Below are 19,622 nucleotides of genomic sequence, written 5' to 3' on the forward strand. Positions count from 1 at the left end.
GGCTGGGGGGTCAGCAGTCGTATTAATTTGGAGACGCATTAATTTTAAGATTTACAGTATCTATCTCCGTCCTTTCAATTCCACACCAATCAAAATGAGTACAGCGTATTGGCAGCAAACTTCAGCTGCTTTATTAGCCTGAGCCGCATGTATTAAACTCTCGCGATCCCTCGTCAGACAACTGATCTAAAATTGGAATTTTATTGTCAAAAACCTACATCTGGCGTTGCCTCGATGCCCGCTGTGTGTGCAGTCTGCACTGTCGCGGTACTTGAATTGGAATGTTCCGTGGGGATCGACGCAGTCGGAGAAGACCACGTCGCTGATGACGTAAAACTTGTATGCGACACTTGCAACTCGAGTGATGATAAAAAACGTCGCTCGTGCCATTAAGACATATATCACACACGTAACGAGACAGTAATAAATCCAAGAATTATCGGAATCAGCACCTCATGTCACCGAGGATCAGGGTGACGCAGGTCGCCTACAGCACACGGTTGCAACACGAATTGGGAGATAATTTTAGCCGTGCGGTGCTGTTGCTGTGATGACTTTAATGAAGATCGCCCCCACAAGGATATGTTAAATATAGCAACTGAATGGTCAGATTATCACGGATACCGCATTGGAATGCATATCAGTTTTCATGGGAGGCATGTATATCTAGAAACAACTTATCGCTGGAAGAATATCTTCAATGTTTATGGATAAGTTCTCATTATACTTTCTTCAGGGGCGATGATTAGGTTCCTGGGGAAGGATAATGATTTCTACCAAGTACGTCTTGCGTTACGACTTGCGTACAACAGGGTTAGAAATCAGGATATGCTAAGACTTACGTACACCAGGGTTATGTTCTGCGCTACGGCTTGCGTACAACAGGGTACAGTTTAGATGTATGACTTGCGTACAACAGGGTACAGTTAAGATGTATGACTTGTACAACAGGGTACAGTTTAGATGTATGACTTGTACAACAGGGTACAGTTTAGATGTATGACTTGTACAACAAGGTACAGTTTAGATGTATGACTTGTACAACAAGGTACTGTTTAGATGTATGACTTGTACAACAAGGTACAGTTTAGATGTATGACTTGTACAACAGGGTACTGTTTAGATGTATGACTTGTACAACAGGGTACAGTTTAGATGTATGACTTGCGTACAACAAGGTACAGTTTAGATGTATGGCTTGTACAACAGGGTACTGTTTAGATGTATGACTTGTACAACAAGGTACAGTTTAGATATATGACTTGTACAACAGGGTACAGTTTAGATGTATGACTTGCGTACAACAGGGTACTGTTTAGATGTATGACTTGTACAACAAGGTACAGTTTAGATGTATGACTTGTACAACAAGGTACAGTTTAGATGTATGACGTGTACAATAAGGTACAGTTTAGATGTATGACTTGTACAACAGGGTACTGTTTAGATGTATGACTTGTACAACAGGGTACAGTTTAGATGTATGACTGGGGTATGGTGGTCAGGCTCGCTGACTTGCTTGATACATGCCATCGTATCTCAGTTGCGTGGGGCGATGCTCATGATGTCAATCACTGGATTGTCTGGTCCAGTCGCGATTATTTACAGACCTCAGTCATATATCTGGAATATTGCTGAGTGCGACAACAAACAAACAAGCTTGCGTATAACAGGCTTACGTTCTGCGCTACGACTTGCGTCTACCAGAGACCAGTTTAAACTTCTTGAAAATTAATAATTAATTATGCTTCAGAATGTTGGAAAAAAATTGTTTGCCACGAAAGTTACATTGCCTCAAGGTGTCTTTCTTAAACGAAAAAGAAGGCTCATGTTCTTAAATAACAAAAATATCTGGTTTTGTAGCAAAAGATCGGTCCCTTATATTTATAGTAAAGACTTCAGTAGAATGCACTCAGGTTTGGCATTACGTTTTGCGTACTGCGAGCTCAAGTTACGTATTACACGTATACGCGAGTTATGCTTACAATACTTGCGTTAGATGAGCAGTAACGTTGCTTATGTTTAGCGTTACGTCGTAGGTATGTCAACAGGGCTGTGTTCAACGTTGTCATGAATCGTACGCAAAACGAATTTTCAAGGGACATATTTCCTGTATTTATGGCCTAACTGTGTAGAGCGTGTTATGTTCGCGTTTAACAATTATTTTAATTAAGCAATTACGTGTATTGTGTTTTGTCTTATCCAAGATGGCGGACGTTTCCGAGCGAAAACGGGTATAACGAACAACGGATATAACGAACTGATTTCTCTGGTCCCTTGTAGTTCGTTATATCTGTGTTCTACTGTAAATACAAAGTGGATAAATGACGAACTTACTACAAACATCGTTCCAACTCCAATAAGACAATTAATCACGTCACACTTCCTAATCAGGCTGAAGAATAGCTGACTAAACATATCTATATGTCTTGGTGCTTATTAAGAACGAGTATGGTTTTCAACTTATTCACTGTCAGCCAATATTGATCACAGATCTCTCTGCCCGGACCAACTCTGCTTCACACTGAAATGCATTATGGGTTTTTTTTCCAGATAGTTTCTCTTCGCTCAATCAAGACTGAAAACATATATTTGTGAAAAAACACATCAGGATGCTGTGTTGATAGTCGTCTCTTAAAACTTAACTCACACCAGCAGACAGTGAGGCTCCATATGTTGGGCCAGCGGTACATGACGGTGAGGCTCTATGGGGAGGGGTGGAGGGTACACAACATATCATATGGTACATGACGATGAGGCTCTATACAGGGGGGAGGGTACAAAACATATCACATGGTACATGACGGTGACGTTCTATACAGGGTGGAGGGTACACAACATATCACATGGTACATGACGATGAGGCTCTATAAAGGGTGGAGGGTACACAACACATCACATGGTACATGACGGTGAGGTTCTATACAGGGGGGAGGGTACACAACATATCACATGGTACATGACGGTGAGGTTCTATACAGGGGGGAGGGTACACAACATATCACACAGTACATGACGATGAGGCTGTATACATGGGGGGTGTACACAACATATCACATGGTACATGACGGTGAGGCTCTATACAGGGGGAGGGTACACAACATATCACATGGTACATGACGACGAGGCTCTTTACAGGGGGGAGGGTACACAACATATCACATGGTACATGACGATGAGGCTCTATACGGGGGGGAGGGTACACAACATATCATACGGTACATGACGATGAGGCTCTATACAGGGGGGAGGGTACACAACATATCACATGGTACATGACGATGAGGCTCTATACGGGGGGGAGGGTACACAACATATCATATGGTACATGACGATGAGGCTCTATACAGGGGGGAGGGTACACAACATATCACATGGTACATGACGATGAGGCTCTATACAGGGGGGTACACGACATATCGCATGGTACATGACGGCGAGGCTCTATACGGGGGGGTGGGGTGGACAGTACACACCATATCATACGGTACATGGCGGCGATGCTCTCTCTCTATACGGAAACGGAAACATGATGAAAACTATATGTAGACAACTTCCCTGTTTAATATGCAGACATGTGACGTTTGTCTGAACTGGTACTGTTGTCAGTAATGCGCAGTCGCACGGAGCTTAGTTTCCCAGTCGCATATTTCTGAAAACTGGATAGCCCCGTATTCGATTCAGATCATAAATATCGTGAGCAGTCTACAGCGATTAGTATATTTCGTGTTGGTGTGCAAACTCGTGAATTATCCTTGACATTTGGTTCATTTTCGATCCATCTGGAAATATGTTTGGTTGCAATGGGTGTACTCCGGTCAGTGCAAACCATCATGGGAGATATAATCTCATCTATCAACCACCTAAAACAGGACAGGCTCTCGCTGTTCAGTTGGTCGAGCTGTCGGTTCTGTAAACGTTGGTGTTGAACTAGCACTTCCACATCGACAGTCATTCATAGAGACGTGGTTTAGGTAAATGTCGGGGAAGGGTTCTGCATTCCGCTGTAGTATAGTATCCAGTATTACTGGCTGGCTGTCTACCATGAGTGCGTATTGCAAAGGCGGTTACACCTACTGGAAAGAAGACAGTTTAATAAAAGCCGATATTCAGTGAGCGTATACCTGTGTGAGTCATTCAGAATGGGACAAAGGAGTCGGTGAGCGACGTAGTCATAAGGGATTTTTTGTTAGAGATCGCATATATTTTGTGTCTCTGCTTCATGATTTATTTCCCCACTAAAGTCACAAACCGTTTTTTTCAGCTTATCTAGTTTTTAAACAAATTCATGTTTGTGGAAAACCTGTGGCCAAATTATTTTTGTGTGGACTTTATTGCAAAAAGGGCTTTACACATTGTTCATAAGTTCGAACGCGGGACTTAAGGCATTGATATAAGCCTGCCCCGACTGTTCCTTGTGGGGAAAGGTAAATATATTAAGTCAAACTGCATCATTCCGACAGCGTCATCATATTTAAGCGATTATTTAAAAGCAGATCCGTGTTTGAGTCTGGGGTGTCTATGTTATTACGCTCTGTCGATTGCCTTGCCTTTGCATGTTTTTGTGACGGTTGCCACCCAAGGGGAAGGTTACGCTCACCTCTTCGCTAACACCTGGTACCACGACTGTCGTAAGTCTATGTTAAGGTATGGGAGTTACGATCACCTAGGCACTATGACTGTTGTAAGTCTATGTTAAGGTATGGGAGTTACGACCACCTTAGCACTACGACTGTCGTAAGTCTATGTTAAGGTATGGGAGTTACGATCACCTTAGCGCTATGACTGTCGTAGGTCTATGTTAAGGTAGGGAGTTACGATCACCTTAGCGCTATGACTGTCGTAGGGCTATGTTAAGGTATGGGAGTTACGATCACCTTAGCCCTACGACTGTCGTAGGTCTATGTTAAGGTTTGGGAGTTACGATCACCTTAGCGCTATGACTGTCGTAGGTCTATGTTAAGGTAGGGAGTTACGATCACCTTAGCCCTACGACTGTCGTAGGTCTATGTTAAGGTATGGGAGTTACGATCACCTTAGCGCTATGACTGTCGTAGGTCTATGTTAAGGTAGGGAGTTACGATCACCTTATAGCTATGACTGTCGTAGGGCTATGTTAAGGTATGGGAGTTACGATCACCTTAGCACTACGACTGTCGTAGGTCTATGTTAAGGTATGGGATTTACGACCACCTTAGCATTACGACTGTCGTAGGTCTATGTTAAGGTATGGGATTTACGACCACCTTAGCATTACGACTGTCGTAGGTCTATGTTAAGGTATGGGATTTACGACCACCTTAGCATTACGACTGTTGTAGGTCTATGTTAAGGTAGGGAGTTACGATCACCTTAGCGCTATGACTGTCGTAGGGCTATGTTAAGGTATGGGAGTTACGATCACCTTAGCCCTACGACTGTCGTAGGTCTATGTTAAGGTATGGGAGTTACGATCACCTTAGCGCTATGACTGTCGTAGGTCTATGTTAAGGTAGGGAGTTACGATCACCTTATAGCTATGACTGTCGTAGGGCTATGTTAAGGTATGGGAGTTACGATCACCTTAGCCCTACGACTGTCGTAGGTCTATGTTAAGGTATGGGATTTACGACCACCTTAGCATTACGACTGTCGTAGGTCTATGTTAAGGTATGGGAGTTACGACCACCTTAGCACTACGACTGTCGTAAGTCTATGTTAAGGTATGGGAGTTACGATCACCTTAGCACTACGACTGTCGCAGGTCTATGTTAAGGTATGGGAGTTACGACCACCTTAGCACTACGACTGTCGTAAGTCTATGTTAAGGTATGGGAGTTACGATCACCTTAGCACTACGACTGTCGCAGGTCTATGTTAAGGTTTGGGAGTTACGATCACCTAAGGACTACGACTGTCGCAGGTCTATGTTAAGGTATGGGAGTTACGACCACCTTAGCACTACGATTGTCGTAAGTCTATGTTAAGGTTTGGGAGTTACGATCACCTTAGCACTACGACTGTCGTAAGTCTATGTTAAGGTATGGGAGTTACGATCACCTTAGCACTACGATTGTCGTAAGTCTATGTTAAGGTATGGGAGTTACGACCACCTTAGCCCTATGACTGTCGTAAGTCTATGTTAAGGTTTGGGAGTTACGATCACCTTAGCACTACGACTGTCGTAAGTCTATGTTAAGGTATGGGAGTTACGACCACCTTAGCCCTACGACTGTCGTAGGTCTATGTTAAGGAATGGGAGTTACGATCACCTTAGCATTACGACTGTCATAGGTCTATGTTAAGGTATGGGAGTTACGATCACCTTAGCACTACGACTGTCGTAAGTCTATGTTAAGGTTTGGGAGTTACGATCACCTTAGCACTACGACTGTCGTAGGTCTATGTTCAGGTATGGGAGTTACGACCACCTTAGCCCTACGACTGTCGTAGGTCTATGTTAAGGAATGGGAGTTACGATCACCTTAGCATTACGACTGTCATAAGTCTATGTTAAGGTATGGGAGTTACGATCACCTTAGCACTACGACTGTCGTAAGTCTATGTTAAGGTATGGGAGTTACGATCACATTAGCACTACGACTGTCGTAAGTCTATGTTAAGGTATGGGAGTTACGATCACCTTAGCATTACGACTGTCGTAGGTCTATGTTAAGGTATGGAAGTTACGATCACCTAAGCACTACGACTGTCGTAAGTCTATGTTAAGGTTTGGGAGTTACGATCACCTAAGCACTACGACTGTCGTAAGTCTATGTTAAGGTTTGGGAGTTACGATCACCTTAGCACTACGACTGTCGTAGGTCTATGTTAAGGAATGGGAGTTACGATCACCTTAGCGTTAAGATCGCTTTGTCAAATGGCACCCATTCTATTGTCAATCCCGAAGCTGTTATTTTATTGGCAAAATCCCGATGCTATCCCTATAGAATTTCAGCAAATCCTCCCAAGACACCTCCGACACATCTGTTCAGTTACAGTTTTACTCGGCTGGCTGAGTATGGGATGTTTCCTGACCTAGTGAGCAATAATACAGCTCCGATACAGTGGCATGTACGTGTTCGAGCCTCGACCAGACAAACCTGAGGTTAAATAGTGTGAGCAACTACCATGACGGCGACAAGCGTTGATATCAACGTGGTCAAATGTCCCCTTAATACTATAACCAAACTCAACTCGTAAGAGCCAAGTCCCTGGCGCACGTTTTGCAGAGCGCCCTGTCTCTGTGTCTTGGCTGATACCATGTCCTCCATCGTGGCCGATGGAGTGGGTCGTTGTTCATATTTCCAAAAACTAATTACGAGGCTTGAGACCGCCTTTATATAACTGAACTATTCCTGACTGCTGCGCTAAACAACATTCACCTGCTGACCATAATCGGTATCCCCGTGACACCCAATCAACAGTTTAGTGACCTTAAGATCGAGGCTGGTCGGGAGCCAGGTCGGGAGCCAGGTCGGAGCCAAGTCGGGTAAGTACACATGGAACCCACTCCCAGTTCACTTTTCGATCTGTGGCGCTTACACGCGCAATCGCTAAACAGTCAATCTTAATGCTGTGCAGGTGGTCCGGCCCATAAAGGTCCGAGCGGACGTCACACCACAATGGGATCTGTTCCACACACGCACCCTGGAATATTTCCGCCCTCCTCGCTGTCGAGATCAGATCTGAAATACATTCCTTATTCTTTACAATTTATTTGTATTAATGCCTCGTCCTTGCTAGACTTGTTCAACCTGTAAAGATATTGTCAAAGCGTTTAATTGTGGTGGTGTAGAAATCTTTACTGACTCTGCCAACATACAAAAGGGGTGAGTCCGTTGATTGAATTTCACAACGATCTAAAAGTAGGAAGTCGGCGTTGGTTGCAGCACTGCAGAGCTTACTCGGATAATGTTTGTTTTTTGCTTCACGTGCGATTCCGATCCTTGTGCTGGCAGTGGCGGTGTCAGTCGCTCAGCTGCGGTGTGATAACGCCAATATACCCCGCGATCTGTACAATAAGCTGTACTTCAGAGCATGCACTGACGTAAAATAATTATATCCCAGACATGTCGGCAACGGGAGTCGCCTTCCGCGTGTCAGACCCATCAAATATTTATTTCGAACACTCATCGACTTGCTCGATTCGCACAGTACTAGAGTCACAGAGTGAGCTAGCCTTACACTATTGACTGCCAAACAGTTTGTCTGTTAGGCTCCCGATAAAAAAAAAACAAGCAAAAGAACAAATTTCTAACTTTTAGCCTGCGAATGGATGCATCTACATGACAGCGGCCTGGTTTGCCTCAGATGTCACACAGGAGACCAGCATGAGGTACTGGAGGCCTGTTCTGCCTCAGATTTCACACAGGAGACCAGCATGAGGTACTGGAGGCCTGTTCTGCCTCAGATTTCACACAGGAGACCAGCATGAGGTACTGGAGGTCTGTTCTGCCTCAGATTTCACACAGGAGACCAGCATGAGGTACTCGAGGCCTGTTCTGCCTCAGATTTCACACAGGAGACCAGCATGAGGTACTGGAGGTCTGTTCTGCCACAGATTTCACACAGGAGACCAGCATGAGGTACTGGAGGTCTGTTCTGCCTCAGATTTCACACAGGAGACCAGCATGAGGTACTGGAGGCCTGTTCTGCCTCAGATTTCACACAGGAGACCAGCATGAGGTACTCGAGGCCTGTTCTGCCTCAGATTTCACACAGGAGACCAGCATGAGGTACAGGAGACCAGCATGAGGTACTGGAGGTCTGTTCTGCCTCAGATTTCACACAGGAGACCAGCATGAGGTACTGGAGGCCTGTTCTGCCTCAGATTTCACACAGGAGACCAGCATGAGGTACTGGAGGCCTGTTCTGCCTCAGATTTCACACAGGAGACCAGCATGAGGTACAGGAGACCAGCATGAGGTACTGGAGGTCTGTTCTGCCTCAGATGTCACACAGGAGACCAGCATGAGGTACTGGAGGCCTATTCTACCTCAGATGTCACACAGGAGACCAGCATGAGGAACAGGAGACCAGCATGAGGTACTGGAGGTCTGTTCTGCCTCAGATTTCACACAGGAGAGGCAAGCAGAAGGTACTGGAGGCCTATTCTACCTCAGATTTCACACAGGAGACCAGCATGAGGTACTGGAGGCCTATTCTATCTCAGATTTCACACAGGAGACCAGCATGAGGTACAGGAGACCAGCATGAGGTACTGGAGGCCTATTCTATCTCAGATTTCACACAGGACACCAGCATGAGGTACAGGAGACCACCATGAGGTACAGGAGACCACCATGAGGTACTGGAGGCCTATTCTACCTCAGATTTCACACAGGAGACCAGCATGAGATACTGGAGGCCTATTCTACCTCAGATGTCACACAGGAGACCAGCATGAGGTACTGGAGGCCTGTTCTGCCTCAGATGTCACACAAGAGACCAGCATGAGGTACTGGAGGCCTATTCTACCTCAGATTTCACACAGGAGACCAGCATGAGGTACTGGAGGCCTATTCTATCTCAGATTTCACACAGGAGACCAGCATAAGGTACTGGAGGCCTGTTCTGCCTCAGATTTCACACAGGAGACCAGCATGTGAAACTGGAGGCCTTTTTTGCCCAACAATAACCACACATAGACGACTGAAGACCTATTTTACCCCCAAATCCACACACGGGACCAGCTCCCGGGACCAACTCCACACAGATTCGGGGAAACACATGACAACACAGTATCTCTGCACAGTTTGTTTTATTTCCTGATTGGCACTTGAAAACTGAACAGTGTTTTATATCCACTAGTGGTTGGATAACAAGATTTGTCGGCAGGTGTTTTGTGTGCATAATGTATTCTGAAAGAACACAGTTATTCAAAACTTAATTTCACATAATTGTAAGGAACGTAAACATCAGTGACCCTGCCTTGTTGTTTGGCAATAGTGGTGTCTCTAACACAGAAACAAACAGTAATGTATACACAATGGATGCATGGTCAGAGTGAATGTTGGATGCACACACAAGCCCCTTACTTCAGGATCACCCGTTGTACTGGGAACGCCTGGTTGAGTACATGAACAAGGCTAAAGCATTATGGTCAGTTTCTTTCTCCAGGAAAGACTAACTAGGAAGATAATTCATTAACACAAAGAATCATTATCAAACACTTCTTATGTTTGGCCATGGAAATAGTTACATAAAATATACTGTGATCAGCACAATCATACCACATACAAATACTTAGATCAGTATAGTATCATACTATACTGACCAGTATTGTGATCAGCATAATCATACCACATACCAATACTTAGATCAGTATAGTATCATACTACTGACCTGTATTGTGATCAGCATAATCATACCACATACCAATACTTAGATCAGTATAGTATCATACTACTGACCTGTATTGTGATCAGCACAATCATACCACAAACCAATACTTAGATCAGTATAGTATCATACTATTGACCAGTATTGTGATCAGCACAATCATACCACATACCAATACTTAGATCAGTATAGTATCATACTACTGACCAGTATTGTGATAAGCACAATCATACCACATACCAATACTTAGATCAGTATAGTATCATACTATTGACCAGTATTGTCATGAGCACAATCATACCACATACCAATACTTAGATCAGTATAGTATCATACCTTAGACCAGTACTGTGATGAGCACATTATACTACCTACAAATACTGTGATCAGCAAGTTGTGATCAGCAATGGTAAAACATTCATTCACAACTGCCTGGGGACTGACTTGGCACCACTACATGTACCTGGGAGTGTCAATGGAAGACCAACTGAATGTCACTAAGACTACCTGGACCAACCAAGGCATTTTTTTTCATTTGTTGTCCACTTGCAAACAGAGATAAGACAGATCAAACCACACAGGAAATAGTTTCATATGAAATAACTTATTAACACAAAATGTTAACAATTGAAAGTATCTTGTTGAAATGTCTAATTATCAGCTAGCATATGGGAAGATAAAATGCTTTTCCAAAACAAAAAAACCTGATTGGCAGACAACTAAGGGGAAGTAACCCCCATGTGTAATATCTGGCGTCTGCCCATTAGTACTGCAACACCCTATGTGTCATCAAAGGCCATAGAGTTAGTCACAGAGTTATCAGTTTTAAGACATCAATATGCAAAAATGTTGATACAAATATACTTGAAACTTGTTCATAAAATGTTTCTTGAAAAACAGGGATCTTAAAATCCATCCCAACTTTATCAACAGGACATCTAGATACCCTAAAACTTTTTACACTTTAAACAGGGTGTATGGTGGAGTTGTTTGATTTGGCTATAATAAGGAACCAAATCTGAACTCATTGTGAAAATAATATTTAAATCAAAGTATTACAGTAAGGAAGAGAAATCATGGATGTCAACAATGATACATCATGCATCTGATGGAGGAGTAAGTCTATACTCCGAAATGTTGTTCCTCATAATAAACAAGCTGACATCCATAAACACTCTTCCTTATGTCTATCACCTCTGAACGCCCTTTAAAGACTTGAAGTATTACAATGTGGTATGGAACAGAAAAAACTACGTACCTCCAAATGTGTGAGAACAAATAAGATTACCTGCCCTGTCAATGCATCATTGACGCCGTGACGTAATTTCTAAACCGAGCACCTTATAAATTGATCTTCTGCTAAACCCACCTCTTTTATAAACCTTCCTACCTGTAAATTGATCTGCCCATTAATTGGTCAAACTAAAAACTGTACTACCTGTACACAGATCAGCTCATTAGTTAGCCTATTCAAAACCATCCTACCTGTAAACTGACCTGCCTATTCATTGGTCTACCAACAAACTGTACTACCTGTAAATGATCTGATCATCAACAGATGACCCACAGCTGATGGTCAGATTTAATACTGCTGTTCCCCAGGTACTCACTGACTGAAGGGTTGATTTTACGAGCACTTCCAGCTGCTGCTTATTGTGCACTCCGAGGTATCTTGTCCCGACACTGTTTTGTTTGCTTGTTTGTTTGTTGTTTAACGCCGCTCTCAGCAATATTCCAGCTACAAGACACGGTCAGTAAAGAATCGAATCTGGACCAGACAATCCAGTGATTGACGTCATAAGCATTGATCTACGGATACAGTAATCGGGATACGATGTCATGCATCAAACAAGTCAGCAAGCCTGACCACCCAATCCCGATAGTCGCTGAAGGTAGTTAGATTGCTGAAGACCAGTTCTAACACAGAATCTTCATGGGACCCCATCGTTAGTGGACCCGACGTCATCACTAACGGTATTAAATATGTCTCACATGATCTGAATGCCCTGCAGTTACACTCACCTAGCGAGCAATCTATTCAAAATTTCCATTAACAGTTTTGTCTTGATGGACACCTGGTGTTAAGGGATATTTGACGAAATCTGGCAACCTCTTCATAGATCAATACTGTGCTTATATCTGATAACACTTAAGACAGTTAGTGCTATTTCATAGCTTGTCCCTTTTTTCTGATTAATATTTCATTATGTGATATATATTGAAGTCAACTAAATAGAGGATGTGAATAAAAGCATTTATCACCCTCTTCTGGATGGTATTGCTTCAGTTTAATTAAGAAACTGAGTCTTCAACAACATTGATAATGGCATACACCTTTATTACCATCATATCACAGCAGGTAGAGAATCTAAACAACTGTTACTTTTGCGGACAGGAACTGTGTGTGGAGATGACAACCACCCTTTGAAGAAGGCTCGACTGTCACAGTGTCATGGTGTAATGGAGTGTGTTGAGCATAGACAGTGAATTAATGGGAAATGCCTTCTAGGACGTCACAGCACACATACAATACCGCAGTCGTGCCATCTGATGGCAAATGTTGGTGTATATATTAACTTGCTGCCACAGCAGGATTATTGAATCTGGAGCTGAATCTACGGCTGAATCAGTATCACTCATGAAAAGTCTTTGAAAGTGGTGATACTGATGGCCAAAAATAAGGGAACATGTGCAAGAGGATTCATCTGTCCGACATGAGTTTCTGTCGCACTGTTTCTGTGAGAAGTTTCTGAAGTAAAAGTGTCTCGACAAAATAAACATTAGCAGGGCAGTTTGTTGTAATTATAGTCTCTCAAAACAAACTTTCGATGTGAACAAATGTCTCCATGTTTATTTTTAATAAATATCACCCTGGACGTTATGCATGAGCACCTATCACCTGACATGGTATAGATTTGTTGGTCCCTCACCTGTTGGTTAAAAGTCCAAAGTTTGCATTGTGTACCAACATCAGGACCAGAGTATCACTAGACAAAGCTATTAACTTCATCTTCGTTATTAGTGTTCCCTTATTTAATGCCACAGTATACAGGTGTAAATGATACACTTAATCTGAAAATCAAAGACAATCTGGTCATTATGGTGACATGGAATACCTTCTCTTGTTTTTTTATGTCACACTGACCAGGCCAGCATTAGAAAAGTGGTTCTCATGTGAACAGGCTTACCGGTATATGAATACATCAAACTCTGATAGTCCACTTCAAAACAGAGCAATTGTAAATAGATAAAGTACATAATATCTCTGTACAGTCTAGTATATAAAAGCAACTGGTTACAAAGAAGTTCAAGCTAACCAACAATAGTGACTTAAATACACAGCACATAGCACACTTCCACACAACTAGCTAACGAGGGTGGTAATGTACAGGTAGAAATCAACAGGTGTGTTACACAGGTAGATACACAAGACCAAGTCTGCAGTCGATGTACAGGTAATTACACAGGTACGAATCTACTGTTAAATGTACAGACATAGATTCCGGTCCAAGTCTTCAGGTAGATGTACAGGAACAGATTCAGGTGCCAATATACCGGCACAAATACAAATCTCTTGTCTCTTACCATCTTCCCAAGGCAAGGGCGTTAACTGACTATAAAAGTCCTGTTCCCACCCTTGCTGAACTAGGCTGGTATTCCGGAGTTACATTTTGGCTGGACTAATCAGTATGCACATAGTCCAATCAAAATCGCGAAACGAACTACATGGATTTCAACCAGTAGATTTTGGTCGACTGCAGGATTTGCCATTGTAGTTAGTTAACGCTCTTGCCTCAGGAAGATGGTCTCTCACATAAATAACCCAGACCTGATTCTGTTGCCTTGACAAGCTATGACTGTTACACTATCCCTGTACAGTGCCCCATGTAGTCCTGGCTCAATACAGACAGTACAACAGCCAAATCACAGCGATGTTGTAAAGCTCTTCATACAAACTAAACAATCAAAAGTGTAGGTAATATGCAGAACAGGAAAACTAATGTGAACAAATGTGCATATCAAACTCTGGAGGAATTACTTCTGTAAGAATCTTGCTTTCAACTTGAATACAATACTCTTATTTCTGAAAATATAACTGAGCAAAAAATGAAAAAATAATACTCTTATTTGAACCGTGATGATGTACCTACATTAAAATGATCATGATTAATCTGTGATTGAGAAAGCTTCCATGAACCATGTTGATTTATCCACGACATGAAAACTGGTGTTGAGATGGAAGCTGGGATCCCTCTGTACACTGGACCCTGGGTATAACACACATCTGGACATTTTCTCCTACATTACAGCGATCTTCTCATCTCTGTTTAATTAGCGATATCAGCTGTCACAGGTAATTGAAGTTGGCAGCTTGAGAAGGCAGGAATTAAAGTCTTAATGGTTGGATTTGAAATTGAAACATATTTATGTGGGAGCCTAGTTCCTTAAGACGGTCACGGAGACAGGAGTATGTTGGAGGTCATGTACCCATCACGGAGACCAGAGGATGTTGGAGGTCATGTACCCATCACGGAGACCAGGGGATGTTGGAGGTCATGTACCCATCACGGAGACCAGAGGATGTTGGAGGTCATGTACCCATCACGGAGACCAGGGGATGTTGGAGGTCATGTACCCATCACGGAGACCAAAGGATGTTGGAAGTGATGTACCGGTCACGGGGACCAGGAGATGTTGGAGGTCATGTACCCATCACGGAGACCAGGGGATGTTGGATGTCATATACCCATCACGGAGACCAGGGGATGTTGGAGGTCATGTACCAACAAGGAGACCAGGGGATGTTGGAGGTCATGTACCCATCACGGAGACCAGGGGATGTTGGAGGTCATGTACCATCAGGGAGACCAGGGGCTGTTGGAGGTCATGTAACCGTCACGGAGACCAGGGGATGTTGGAGGTCATGTAACCGTCACGGAGACCACGGGATGTTGGAGGTCATGTACCATCAGGGAGACCACGGGATGTTGGAGGTCATATACCGGTCACAGAGACCAGTAGATGTTGGAGGTCATGTACAGGTCACAGAGACCAAGGGATGTTGGAGGTGATATACCAGTCACGGAGACCAGTAGATGTTGGAGGTCATGTACCGGTTATGGAGACCAGGGGATGTTGGAGGTGATATACCAGTCACGGAGACCAGTAGATGTTGGAGGTCATGTACCGGTTATGGAGACCAGGGGATGTTGGAGGTCATGTACCGGTCGCGGAGACCAGGGGATGTTGGAGGTCATGTACCGTTAACGGAGACCAAGGGATGTTGGAGGTCATGTACCGGTCGTGGAGACCAAGGGATGTCGGAGGTCATCTACCGGTCGTGGAGACCAGGGGATGTCTGAGGTCATGTACCGGTCGTGGAGACCAGGGGATGTCGGAGGTCATGTACCGGACGCAGAGACCAGGGGATGTTAGAGGCCAAGTTCTGTAAATCCAGAGATTCTGACTTCCAGCAAGCTAAGTGTTTGTGACGTAAAATGTTTTGACCACTTCTGGCAGCCCGGAGTCACAGTCTGTCCATTGGTCTGTGATATATTCACAATATGACGAGTTTCAGCAACAATGTTCAGTGGTACCCAGTGTACAGTCAGGTTGGACAGACTTTCTCCAACACAGAGCAGTGTTGACCATCCCAGGAGTTTTCACTAAATCATCAACATTCGGTTCTCAAGAAAACAGTCCACACAGAGACCCATGTACCGATGTTCATCACGATGCATTCAACTTGCCCCTGACTCAGCATTGTAATACAAAGTAACACATGGTATGACATCCCCGCTTACCCGGGGCATATAGCACCTGATTAAATCCAATTGGAATCCGTCATAAGATAACCCAAGATCAGAGGAATCTAGGATTGCCTCAAATACATGGCATAATTTCTATATATACTGGCCACAAAATAAAAGTTACAGCACTTACAAAACATTTAGTACAATGTGCACGATAGTTTCAATTGTTATGAAATATGTTATATTATTTGTCAACTCACTTTGAGAGGCTTCACTTCAACTAACTAGAGGCGAAATGACTCCAAAGTGCTGCTGAATTCTTGAAATGATATTGGCACCAATATAACACCAATAGTAAATATAAATACTTATGTCTGGGAAATCAGTAAGACTCATATATTCAAGTAAAACAAATATAGCAAAGCTTTTGTTGATGTCATCTGCATGAATCAACACGCCACCCTTGGCGTCTACTTCAATAAATACTGCATGTAAATCTCTCTCGCACACTCTTACATACACGGAACATTGTTCATTTCAACACAGTAACTTGACAAATCTGGAAAATTCATGAAAAAAGTTCTAGTCTAAACAGGTAGCAAAATAGATGTTCATCAATTCCAAAAGCTTTTTCCACTGTGAAGTCTTAAAATAGTTTGTATCAAAATGTCTTAAAAAATTAACACTGTATGTTTATGATTCCTCATAGTAAAAGTAGTATCTGAAGGCAAGGCGTTTACATCATTGTGCATGGAGCAGCAGTGGCGATGTTCATTGGAGTTTTCCCCAAAATTTACAAAAAAAGATCTGTTACCACTTCCATAACATCATCCTACATCACTGTCGTGCCACGCAGACTCTGGGAGCAAGGGTCGAGATGCCCACTCGGAATCAATACACTTAGGAGCAAAGTGTGATTGTGGTTGAAAAATTGCACAGTTAAATTGGATTTAGAATAAAAATCTTCCAAAAAAATGTTCAAAGCCCAGAAGACAAGACCCGTGTGATCTGGTTTCCTGAAGGGCAGACAACTCTACATCACAGAGAATGGTTATTGGGACTGTGGTCTGCTCAAGCAGAAGCGTATATTTCAACTCAGAAAAAATTGGAATATTCACTGTTAAATGTAAAGTCCCTTCAGCCGGAGAATTTGAAAAACGACGAACCGAGTGGTAACCGATTCAGTGCTCCCCAGACCTCCCTCTGCAACTAGCAAGGCAGGTTGTCTGGAGAATCACCATACAGTGTAGGATAGACATTGGAATAACTTGCTGTCTCAGGACAATAGGGCTGATACCCCCCTTTTTTAACTCAATACATTTAATAGATCTGTCACAGGAGTTTCTTGGACTAATTAGCGAACTTGTCTGACGAGGGAGAACTGGCATGCCACTGTTCTCGGAGCACCTCAGTAATAGGAAGAGTACAGTAAATATGTTACATAGGATATCACAATGTGTATGATCCACTTCTCTCACCCTTATTCCACTGTTGACAAATAAATGCTATTTCTTCCAAGTGAACCCTTACACATCTCACACCTCACTCACATACCCGTCACTCAACAATATACACATCCTGTCTTTAATAATTATCCCTTTCCATATCACACAGGTATGTTAAAACCTCCATATAATACATACATAATAACCATCAAAGGCTTCAGCCAATCAGAATACACATCTTCTTTATAATTCCAGTCACATGACCCACAACAGGTCCTAATTGTCCAATCAAAAGGAAGTGTACATGAAGCCAATCCATAGCCTGCAACTTTACATCTTGAACTAGGGAGGCTGGAATGTAGTAATCTCAGGTCACCAAAGGTCGATCTTTGAGTAGTTCCAGGTAGGTGACTTGGACCGGCTTGTGCAACAACCGCTCCCTCGCCTCACACAAGGGAAACCACTCTCTCTTGCGACCTACAAAGAAAAGGAGATTTACGTCAGCGGTTTACTTGTTGTAGCATCAGACATTTCTATCTCTCTGGAGGGCATGTGCTAAATATCAGTGTGTCAGGGGAAGGGTTCAGGAAGCACACGCACCAACCTCAGACAGGATCCTCTAGCAGTGGGTGTACCTGAACGCAACCTGAATGAAAGGTTTACTTCTTTCTTGTGTCTAGACAATAAATTCTGGATAACCGTACTGATAATCACCCTGATTATTTATAAATCTCTGGATTAACAAACCATGTGTATGGAGAGATGTACCTCTAAATATCATACAGACATTCCCAACAGTAAGCTTAATGAGGTCCAGACTAACAGGGTCCTGACTAACTGGGCCCAGATGCTCCAAACTAATAGTGTAAAGACTAACAGCATCCAGACTAATAGTGTCCAGACTAACAGCATCCAGACTAACAGGGTCCTGACTAACTGGGCCCAGATGCTCCAAACTAATAGTGTAAAGACTAACAGCATCCAGACTAATAGTGTCCAGACTAATAGTGTCCAAACTAACAGCATCCAGACCAACAGTGTCCTGGCCAACAGTGTCAAGACTAACAGCATCCAGACTAACAGTGGTGTCCAGACAAATAGTGTCCAGGCTAACAGGATCCTGACTAACAGCATCCAGACTAACAGTGTCCCAGCTAACAGGGTCCTGACTAACAGTGTCCAGACAAACAGGGTCCTGACTAACAGTGTCCAGACTAACAGCATCCAGACTAACAGTGTCCAGACTAACAGGGTTCTGACTAACAAGGTCCTTACTAACTGGGTCCAGATGCCCCAAACTAACAGTGTCCAGGCTAACAGGGTCTTGACTAATAGGGTTCTCACTAACAGGGTCCTGACCAACAGTGTCAAGACTAACAGGGTTTTCACTAACAGGGTCTTGACTAATAGGGTTCTCACTAACAGGGTATTGACCAACAGTGTCAAGACTAACAGGGTTCTCACTAACAAGGTCCTGACCAACAGTGTCAAGACTAACAGGGTCCTGAATAACAGGGTTCTGACGAACAGTGTCCAGACTAACAGCATCCAGACAAATAGTGTCCAAACTAACAGTGTCCAGGCTAACAGGGTCTTGACTAATAGGGTTCTCACTAACAGGGTCCTGACCAACAGTGTCAAGACTAACAGGGTTCTCACTAACAGGGTCTTGACTAACAGGGTTCTCACTAACAGTGTCAAGACTAACAGGGTCCTGACTAACAGGGTTCTCACTAACAGGGTTCTCACTAACAGGGTCTTGACTAATAGGGTTCTGACTAACAGGGTCCTAACTAACAGTGTCCAGACTAACAGGGTCTTAACTAACAGTTTTCAGACTAACAGGGTTCTAACTAACAGGGTCCTGACTAACAGTGTACAGACTAACAGTGTCCTGACTAACAGTGTCCAGACTGACAGGGTTCTGACTAACAGTGCCCAGACTAACAGGGTTCTGACTAACAAGGTCCTTACTAACTGGGTCCAGATGCCCCAAACTAACAGTGTCCAGGCTAACAGGGTCTTGACTAATAGGGTTCTCACTAACAGGGTCTTGACTAATAGGGTTCTGACTAACAGTGTTCTGACTAACAGTGTCCAG

The 19,622-nt window shown here is 43.3% G+C and overlaps 1 protein-coding gene across 1 annotated transcript in view; it reads right to left on the reverse strand.

The window, feature by feature from the left end:
* Positions 1-9,736: 9,736 nt before the first annotated feature.
* Positions 9,737-19,622, reverse strand: part of LOC139480569 (diphosphoinositol polyphosphate phosphohydrolase 1-like) — a 53,595-nt gene continuing 43,709 nt past the window's right edge. The window contains exon 4 of the mRNA XM_071263712.1: positions 9,737-17,998. Within this exon, the coding sequence (XP_071119813.1) occupies positions 17,889-17,998 (110 nt within the window). The 3' untranslated portion in view covers positions 9,737-17,888. The remainder of the gene's footprint in view (positions 17,999-19,622) is intronic.

This window comes from Haliotis cracherodii, unplaced genomic scaffold (assembly GCF_022045235.1).
Source record: "Haliotis cracherodii isolate W230 unplaced genomic scaffold, xgHalCrac1.p SCAF_4, whole genome shotgun sequence".
Taxonomy (NCBI): Eukaryota; Metazoa; Mollusca; class Gastropoda; order Lepetellida; family Haliotidae; genus Haliotis; species Haliotis cracherodii.